Here is a 9434-nt window from a genome sequence, read left to right on the forward strand (position 1 = left end):
GGCTCCTCTGTCCATGGGGATTCTCCAGGCAAGAATACTGGAGTGGGTTTCCACGCCCTCCTCCAGGGGATCTTCCCGACCCAGAGATCGAACCCTCGTCTCTTATGTCCCCTGCATTGGCAGGCGGGGTTCCTTACCACTACTGCCATCTGGGAAACCCTAACCCATGACAAGACCGCAAAAGCCCTCCACTCACTGGAATTTCACTTTAAGGCAACACAAGCCAGATCCATGACTGGATGGATCCGGCTTCCGTGTGGCTGGAAGTTGGGTGTGGGGGGTGGAGGTGTCATTTAAGAAGACAGTTGGCAAATTAGGATCATAAAAAGCTAGGTTCAAAGATGAACATTTATTAAGACTGACAAGAGAAGGTACCACAAATTACAGAAGTAGGGACGCACAGATGCCACACACCCCCCCCCAAGTGCATGAGGAAGAATGGACTGTTTATTCAGATCGCCTGACAGTGTAAGTCAGCCCGACGACTCGGATGGAAACAGACCACTTCCTGGAAAACACAAGCTACCACAGCGGACTCACCACGGAAGAGAGAGCTCAACAGTCCTGGAGCAATTAAGGGGATTGCACTTGTGATTTTAAATCTCCCCAAAAGGAAATCTCTAGGCCAGATGGTTTCATAGGCGAATTCTGCTAAATGTTTAAAGAAAAACTAATTCCATACAATTCTTCCAGGAAACAGAAGTGGAAAAGAAACACTCACCAATTTCTTTTATGAAGTTAGTGTTATCCTGATACCAAAGCCAGACAAAGGCACTCCCAAAAAGAAAAGTATAGACCAATAACTCAGAAAAGATATGGACGCAAGAAAAAAAATGGAGATGAAATCAATCTTTAACCAAGTATTAGCAAAATAGAATTGAGCAATATGTGAAAAGATTTATAAGCTATGACTGTGGGGTATTTGGGGGATGCAAGGCTGGGTCAATATTCAAAAATTGGCTCAAGTGAAAAATCGACTGAAGTGACCCACCATACCAATAAACTAACACAGGAAAGGTACGTGTCACACCAGTTGAAGCAGAAAGCATCTGACAAAGTCCAGCACACTTCGATGATAGAAACTCAGAAAAATGGGAACAGATGGGGAATTTCCTCATCTTGACAAAGAGCATGCATTTTTAAAATAAAAACTAGTTTCAATTGGAACCTATCTGACACCCAACACTCAAGACCAAGGGGCACTGCACACTCATCTGAGGCGTCTGAACACAGTATATGGTCGCCTACAGGGGTGGCATCAGTTAGCACCTCATTGCATCAGAGTTGTCGTTGCTTTTTTAAATGTTTGTTTAAAACTTTTTGCCTGACAGGTCTTAGCTGAGGCACTCAGGATCTTAGTTCCCTGACCAGGGATCAAACCCAGGGCGCCTGCATTGGGAGAGTGGAGTCTTCAGCCACTGGACCACCAGGGAAGTCCGCCATTTCTTTTTTGTGTGTGGTGGGAGTAATTAAGGTCTAGCTCTCAGGAATCTTGCCGGTTTTAATATAGCATTGCTGTCTGTGTTCACCACACTGCGCCATCAGCTCTCCAGGACTTCCTAGCTGCACACGTGTCCCTGGAACCTCTCTCCCAGTCCCCGCCTGCCAGCAACCACTGCCCCTTTATAGTTTGGCTTCCTTAGACCCGCATGAAAGTTACAATCAGTGTCTTTCCATTGGATTCTCTCTTAGCTTATGACCTCCAGGGAAAAGCACGCAGTCCTCAATGAAGGACACGCCTCCTCCTCACATCTCTGTGGCTTTTACCCATTGTCCCGTGACAGGCAGGTAGGTTTCAGTACCCTATTGAGAATAACGCTGCAATAAGCCTGGGAGGACACACATCCCTTTGTTGTTTTCATTACTTTTGCATGAATACTCAGAACTGGAATTGTGATCATACGGAAACTCCTTTTTTGGAGGAACCTGTGTACTTGTCTGTAGTGGCCGCACTAATACACATTCCCACCGGTGTTTCCACGATTGTCACCTCCGTCCCGTTACCTCTGTGACCAGCGTCCTGACAGGTGTGAGGTGACAGCTTGTGGTTTCGATGTGCAACTTGCCTACTTGCAGTAGATTGTAAATTAGAGCCTTTTTAGATCACAAGTCGCGTTTATACCTGCCTTGCAAACAAGTACCAAAGCCACCATCACTGGTGCTTCTCCTCCAGGGCCTCTGGTCTTCACCCCACTGCCCCCCACCCCCAAAACTGACCGCCAAAGAGCCGGGCCACTTCCAAGGGGTTGGACAAGAATCTGGCCCACGTCCCAGTTGTTATTTACATTTCTCAGATATAACTGAGACATCTGGACACAAGCCCCAGCAAGCCCATGTGTCTCCAGCTGGGAATCTTCCCCAGAGGTCACCTCTGTGCAGCCATATCTCAGGACACTTTGTCCACAAGGACGTTAACCTCGCCCGCCCTCCCCTCAAGGGTTCACTCCTCCAGAGCTCCTGACGGCAGAAGGACACCAGGCCACCCGTCCCGTCCACATGGCCCGCTGGCTTGCGACACAGGAGCCCAGCCAGCACAGACAAGGATGCAAACGTGGAGCACACAGGGCCCCATGGTTGAGAGAGGCGTCACAGCACGTTACACCCGAAGATCCCGAGGTCACGAGGGATCTTAGTACAGGAGGCTGCCCAGGATCAAGGACTGTGAAGGACGTGGAGGCCGTCAATCAATCAGGGGGCTGGGGCAGTGGGGTCCTCGGCCAGTCACTGTCCCCAGGACAAACCTTGCAGCTCAGAAGTGGGCTCCACTATGTAACGCAGACGACCACCACCGAGGGCCTACTGAGTGCACGTGAGCTACACTCGTGCTTCTCATCACCTACAAGGGGCAAGAATCTGGAAAATATGAACGCACGGTAAGTGGGCCACCGTGCTGTGAAACCAACGCGGGGCCCTGACGACGGGCTCCAGCGGTCCAAGACGCCCAGCTGGTGCAGGAAGCAACCGGAAAATCCCGACAGCTCTGCATCCGCAGCTCTGCCTGTCTGAAAACCACGCCCAAGCCAGAGCACTGAGAATAATACTTTATTTAGTCGTTTCTTTACAACTGAAACTCTGGGAATTCAAAATTAACATCCTTGCCCGTGAGCTTCTTATAGACACCAGAAAACGTTTCAACCTACAAGAGAAGAGATAAATCGTCACAACACACACAGGGGACGTGCCCTCTGCAGTCCCAAGCGGGGCAAGCTCGAGTCTGGTGTGGGAAAGGACTCCACCCCCTGCACTGCATGCTGGCTCCTCTGGGTCACTTGGAGACCCTGGGCTGACGGTTTACCGGGAATGAAGCAAAACGACAGTTCTCCCCAGAGTCTATCTCGACCACCACCCAGCCTCAAGTTCAGCCTAATACACCGTGGAATTATTTCCGGTGCATTTCTCCTAACAATTGAAAACAATTCCAGTGTTCAAATCATCTCCCTATTTAACCTGATCTACACACAGCCCCCAAGGCAGTCGGCACGGAGCCCACAGCAGGCGGGTTTGGAGCTGCCGGGCAGGGCGGGCTGGGCTGGGCTGACCTGAACTGACCTGACCTGACCTGACTTGACCCGACCCGACCCGACCCTCGCCTAGGTCTGCGTCTGGCCCCTCCCCGGGGGGCCGGCCCCTACCTTGTGCTCCACATTGTTCTGCTGAGCTTTGTCCAGATGGACCTTTATGAGTCGGCTGCCGTCCAGCTTCACGCGGATCCTCTTGCCCACAATCTCACTTGGGAAAACCAAGTCCTCCAGGATGGCGTCGTGCACGGCGGTCAGAGTGCGGCTTAAAGAACACAGCGACAAAGGTGAGAAACTCAGCAACGTCTGCCCTCCGGGAACCCCCAGGGCACCTCGGCAAGTCAAACCCTGAGTGGAACGCTCCAGGTTCCTGAAGCCACAGCGACACGCGCTTACATCTTTTCGTCTCGTCTATCACAGCAGAGCCGCTGCCACATGAGAGGGAGACGGAGGGAGACACACGCTACCGTTTCACCTCAAAACCCAGCGTGCTGTGAGCCACACACACCAGCTGTCTCCAGAAAAGGAGGTCAGTGGTGACTTTTATTCTTGGACACACCTTTAGGCTGCCAATCACAATTCTCTGTAGTAACCTCTCACCTCTTCTAAAATGATCTCCAGTGTTGTCAAACGATTAAATGTCACCACAAGCTTTACCTACCGAAGACCCTCTGAGGGGTCCCTGGCCTATAAGATGTACCAAAGCCCCTCCCTGTTCCTGCAATGGAATGACACCCCACCCAAAGGACACTGCTCTACCCCAGCTCTAGGATGTGGCCCCTCCCATGAGGGTCCCGATTTCAGCCCATCCCATCACAGACTGCCAAGGCAGCCGAGCTCCTGGATATGACTCCAAGTTCACAACCCATCTGGCTGCCTGACAAGGCTCAATTAACCCCAAACTGCTAGCCTATCAGCTTTGTGCCACAGGATACCAGGGATGAGAGAGTGAAGAGACTGTTCTCATTCCCAGTGTCTGTGGGGCTCCCTTTTATTACGGAACGCGTCCAGGTCTTACTCACCCCTCAGTGGCTCAGACACCACGTCCTGCTCGCTTCTCTTTCTGTCCGCACCTCCGCGCACACAGTAGGGCTCCTAGATGACCGCAAAGCCTCACTGCTCCAAGGCCAAGAGCAGCTTCAGCACCTCTCAACACACAGACCAGTAAGCCCAGTCGACGAATGGCTGCTAACCACTGGCTAAGCACACCCTTACAGGTTAGGAAAGCACCATGGACCCCGTAAATTACTTCCTTCGAAACACAGTAGAATGGAATCTAGCTGGTCTCAGACTCAACTCTAGCCCGCCCTAAAGTCTCTTTGAGGGAGAGCAGTGGCAGCACAACCAGGAGGCAGCAGAGCCACAGCTGCTTCCGAAGGAAAGTGACTGAGACCCTGCACACAGCTCGTGCAGGAGGAAGACGAGCGCAGAGAAGGGCAAGAAGCCGCCGGCAGGAAGGCAGACCGGAGACGGGTGGGATCGCTCAGTGCAGGGGAAGGGGAGACTCCCGGGTCTGGGCCAGGCCACTGGGACAGGCTGGCATCATCAGCTGAGAAGTGGAGACAGGTTTGCGACGAGGGAGAGCCAAGGCTACAGATCTGGGAGTCAGCACCTTCACTGTGTGCAGAGCAAAAGAGCTGCTTTTATAGTCAAGTACTAATTCAGGTTGTCAGAACCCAGGCTACAAAACCACTTAGGTATCAGCATTAACAAACTAAACGTTCTTGATTATCTCGTATTTGATCTCCTGCAAACTACCCACAATAGCCCCGCTCCCCCCAAAAGTTCTACATTCTAATGCTACTCCAACTGCCCTGAAAACAAGCCCAAAGCACCCACAGCGCAAGTTCCATAACACCCAGCACATGCCTTTCCAGCCTCTCCATCCTCCACAACGTGGCACCGTCAACACCTGTCCACAGCACTAGAGACCCCTCACGCCCTGCTCCCAGGCACTCCCTGGCTGAGTGCAGACGCCAGCACCACTGGCTGAACGGAGGGAGGATGAGTGACACCCTTTACCCTGTCAGCAGGGATGCTCAAGTCCTTTCTCAAACTGCCCAAGGGCAGGCCTGCAGGGACCCAAGAAACCAAGTGTGTGCAATCAGCGACTCCAAGAAAACACCAGAAAGCTCAGACCAAGGAGCCAGCCTCCAGGATCTAGTTTACAGCAGAAAACCTGCAAGTCAGTCCCGTTTAAAAAACACGCATCACCAGCAACGCCTTCAACCTGTGCCATGAACAACAGACGCGTCTACTCAACCTCGGACCCACAGCAAAAGTGAACAGTGAGAGCACGCTGCACTGCCCGCCCCCACGCCGGGTGTGCCTCACCCCACCACGCTCAGCTGGCTCCTCCTCACTGCTCCTACCCTTTACCCAAAGAACTGGATTAAAGTCTCACCTTTTGTGAGTGCAGCAACCTACTGTACCACCTACGTGAGTATATGGAATTCTTACCTCCAGAATCAACCTTAAAACATTTCACACACAGTTACAGAAACCAAGTTACTTGATAAAAATTCCCATGTGAATGGATTTCCTACATCATCCACCCTTAATTTTAAAAAACTTATATAACTCTTACTATAAATAACTCATGCCAATCAACAATGGTTATAAGAGTGGTACACACATTTTCCACGCTGATAAAACCTACCTCCTGGGACGTTTCTGCTTATTTTTCGTACGGCTTTTTCGAGTTGGCTTAGGCAGAATTCTCCTCTGTAAGGTAAAAATTATCATTCAACAAACTTTTAAAAAGACCTAAGTTGTCAGAAAACTAAGCACTATCAAAACTGCTTTACAAACCAAAGGACATAATGGCTGAATAAATTCAAAGCTCCAGAAAATCAAACACCTAGACCCAACAAGTGAGTAAGAATCTCTGAAGTACTTCCTGACCTCATTTATTCTTTCAGAACCCACAGCTTATAATAAAATGTAACTGGAAAAATCTGACTGATCCCCCGAATATTACATGCCTGTTCACATTTCATCCAACCCACTACCCACTTACAGGTACTAAGTCCGAATTCTACTCCTTAACTTCCTCATCAGCCAAGCACTTAAGTCCTAGAGATTTCTGTTTGCCGGAAGGCCCAATCTAACTTAGAAAACAAAAACACAGCCCCTTGACCATTTTCTCCTTACCCTACCAACCATTCCTTTGCGTGTCTTTTCCTGCCAGCATCTGCATGTAATTCCCCAGGGTGGTGCGAGTCTGCTGAGAAATCCCACCAGGCGGAGCAAGCACCTTCTTACCTTCATCACTTCTACACAACCCAGTACCTTTATGGCACTGCAGCCAAGGAAGGCATTGGGGCCGCTTTAACACTAACCAGTTGTGTCCGATTCTTTGCGACTCCATGGACTGCAGCACGCCAGGCTTCCCTCTCCATCACCATCTCCCAGAGCTTACTCAAACTCATGTCCTTCGAGTCGGTGATGCTACCCAACCATCTCATCCTCTGTTCTCCCCTTCTCCTCCTGCCTTCCATCTTTCCCAGTACCAGTGTCTTTTCCCGTGAGTCAGGTCTTCGCATCAGGTGGCCGCCCAGCAGCGGTACCCCCTATCTCTTTAACCCTGTGCAAGCACCGACCAGTCACTCTACCAACACAAGCCCGCACTCCAGCGACCCAACACGACGTGCCCCGCGGGCGCACCTGGGCGATGAAGACGACGTGCTTCCCGCTGAACTTCTTCTCCAGCTCGCGCACCAGGCGCACCTGGATTTTCTGGAAAGACTTCAGCTGCGGCACGGGGACGAAGATGATAATAGCTTTCCGGCCACCGCCAACTTCGATCTCCTAGAGTCGAAGCGGGAAAAGAGGCACAGATGTGGTTAGGCGGGGAGGGGAACCCCGGCCCTCCCGGCGGCCCGCGCACGTGCCGGACCCCGCCCCGTCCTGGGGGAACCCGAAGCCCACCCCGGGGGGACCCCCTTGCCTTGGCGGCCGTGATGTTCAGCTCCCGCAGCTGCGCCTTGAGGTCCGAGTTCATCTCCAGCTCCAGCAGAGCCTGCGGGGCGGCAGAGGGAGCAGCCCACGCTCAGCGCGCGCAGCCTCATTCACCCCGACCCCCGCCGGGACCCCGGCTCGCCCGCCCCCTTACCTGGGAGATGCCCGACTCGAACTCGTCCGGCTTCTCGCCGTTGGGCTTGACGATCTTGGCGCTGGAGCTGAACATGGCCGAGACCTGGAAGCACAGGGCGCTCAGGGCGAGCGGCCGGCCCCATCCTCCCCCTGCACAAGCCATCGGGCACCGCGGGCCGGACAATCGGCCGCATCCCCACCCGGGGGCCCCAGACGTGTGCCCCCCGAAGCCGGCGGACCGGCATGGCGCCCGCGGACGACGTACCTTGCAGGGGCGGCCAAAGATTCTTGCCGCTGCCGACTCGAGCAGGCCTAGGAAGAGGCCTAGATCTCGCGAGAGTTCATTAAATCCCGGCGGCGGAGGGGAAGAGGCGGGAATAGCGCGAGTAGAGAAACCGGAAGAATCACTGAGACGCGGAAGCAGCCTAGAGAGTCGCCGGAAGGGGCTCCTTAGGGCCGGAAAGCTGGGAAGGCTTTTTGGCTTCGCTATTATCCTTGTATCTCGGCTGTTCGCGTGAATTCCCGTGGCGGCAGCCGAGGTTCCAGGCGCGCGGTGGGCGGGCCCGGCGGCAATTTGTCGGGGGACCAAGGTCCGCCTGAGGGAAACAGCTTGGGCTACCCCCGAAGATAGGACCAAAAGCCTAACTTAACACGAGGAAGCTTAACGTCCCAGCTGAAGCAATGAAAACGAACCGGAGACTTGGGTTCCGTTTGGGCTGTGGAGGACCAAATTTGATGCTTCTGACAGCTCTTTGGGAACGAACTGCTTTACGAATAAATATGGTTTCCAGGCCACACTGGGCTCTCGTATCGACTGCTTGGTGCGGCTGATGATTCTGAGACGTCTAGGGACACCTGTGGTGGAGGCGGCCTGGAGCTGAAGAACCACCCCAAGAGGGGAAGGTCAGCTGAGTTCAGTCGCTCAAGTCGTGTCCGAATGGAACACAACATGCCAGGCTTCCCTGTCCATTACCAACTGCCGGAGTTCACTCAAACTCATGTCCATTGAGTCCGTGATGCCATCCAACCATCTCATCCTCTGTTGTCCCCTTCTCCTCCTGCCTTCAATCTTTCCCAGCATCAGGGTCTTTTCCAATGAGTCAGTTTGTTAGGGGAAGCACACTGATTGAAACCACCCACCCTGGCCAGGCACCATAGTAACCATTTGCATTAGTTGTTTTATGACAGGAGATCCTGATATGGAATGCGGAACCAATACGCCACCCTGCTTATTTAACTTCTATGCAGAGTACATCATGAGAAACGCTGGACTGGAAGAAACACAAGCTGGAATCAAGATTGCTGGGAGAAATATCAGTAACCTCAGATATGCAGATGACACCACCCTTATGGCAGAAAGTGAAGAAGAGCTAAAAAGCCTCTTGATGAAAGTGAAAGTGGAGAGTGAAAAAAGTTGGCTTAAAGCTGAACATTCAGAAAACGAAGATCATGGCATCTGGTCCCATCACTCCATGGGAAATAGATGGGGAAACAGTAGAAACAGTGTCAGACTTTATTTTGGGGGGCTCCAAAATCACTGCAGATAGTGATTGCAGCCACGAAATTAAAAGACGCTTACTCCTTGGAGTTATGACCAAAGTTATGACCAAAAGTTATGACCAACCTAGATAGCATATTCAAAAGCAGAGACATTGCCAGCTAAGGTCCATCTAGTCAAGGCTATGGTTTTTCCTGTGGTCATGTATGGATGTGAGCGTTGGACTGTGAAGAAGGCTGAGCACCGAAGAATTGATGCTTTTGAACTGTGGTGTTGGAGAAGACTCTTGAGAGTCCCTTGGACTGCAAGGAGATCCAACCAGT

The 9434-nt window shown here is 52.2% G+C and overlaps 1 protein-coding gene across 1 annotated transcript; it reads right to left on the reverse strand.

The window, feature by feature from the left end:
- Nucleotides 1-3026: 3026 nt before the first annotated feature.
- On the reverse strand, nucleotides 3027-8012 carry RPS7 (ribosomal protein S7). Its single transcript, XM_040241353.1, has 7 exons — nucleotides 7879-8012; nucleotides 7633-7716; nucleotides 7468-7539; nucleotides 7185-7328; nucleotides 6178-6242; nucleotides 3633-3783; nucleotides 3027-3136 (listed from the first exon to the last, which is right to left on the reverse strand). The coding sequence occupies exons 2-7, from the start codon at nucleotides 7705-7707 to the stop codon at nucleotides 3059-3061; spliced, it is 585 nt and encodes a 194-aa protein (XP_040097287.1). The 5' UTR covers nucleotides 7708-7716; nucleotides 7879-8012; the 3' UTR covers nucleotides 3027-3058.
- Between the last annotated feature and the right edge of the window lie 1422 nt (nucleotides 8013-9434).

The sequence above is a fragment of the Oryx dammah genome, unplaced genomic scaffold (assembly GCF_014754425.2).
Source record: "Oryx dammah isolate SB20612 unplaced genomic scaffold, SCBI_Odam_1.1 HiC_scaffold_1, whole genome shotgun sequence".
NCBI lineage: Eukaryota > Metazoa > Chordata > Mammalia > Artiodactyla > Bovidae > Oryx > Oryx dammah.

Bases quoted from the DNA above. Each gene is read 5' to 3' on its own strand.
- RPS7 (XM_040241353.1), bottom strand. From the start codon at position 7,707: ATGTTCAGCTCCAGCGCCAAGATCGTCAAGCCCAACGGCGAGAAGCCG. The intron at 7,540-7,632 runs GTAAGGGGGCGG...GCCGCCCCGCAG, and splicing joins TCGAGTCGGGCATCTCCCAG to GCTCTGCTGGAGCTGGAGAT. The intron at 6,243-7,184 runs GTGCGCCCGCGG...TTTACCTTACAG, and splicing joins ACGTCGTCTTCATCGCCCAG to AGGAGAATTCTGCCTAAGCC.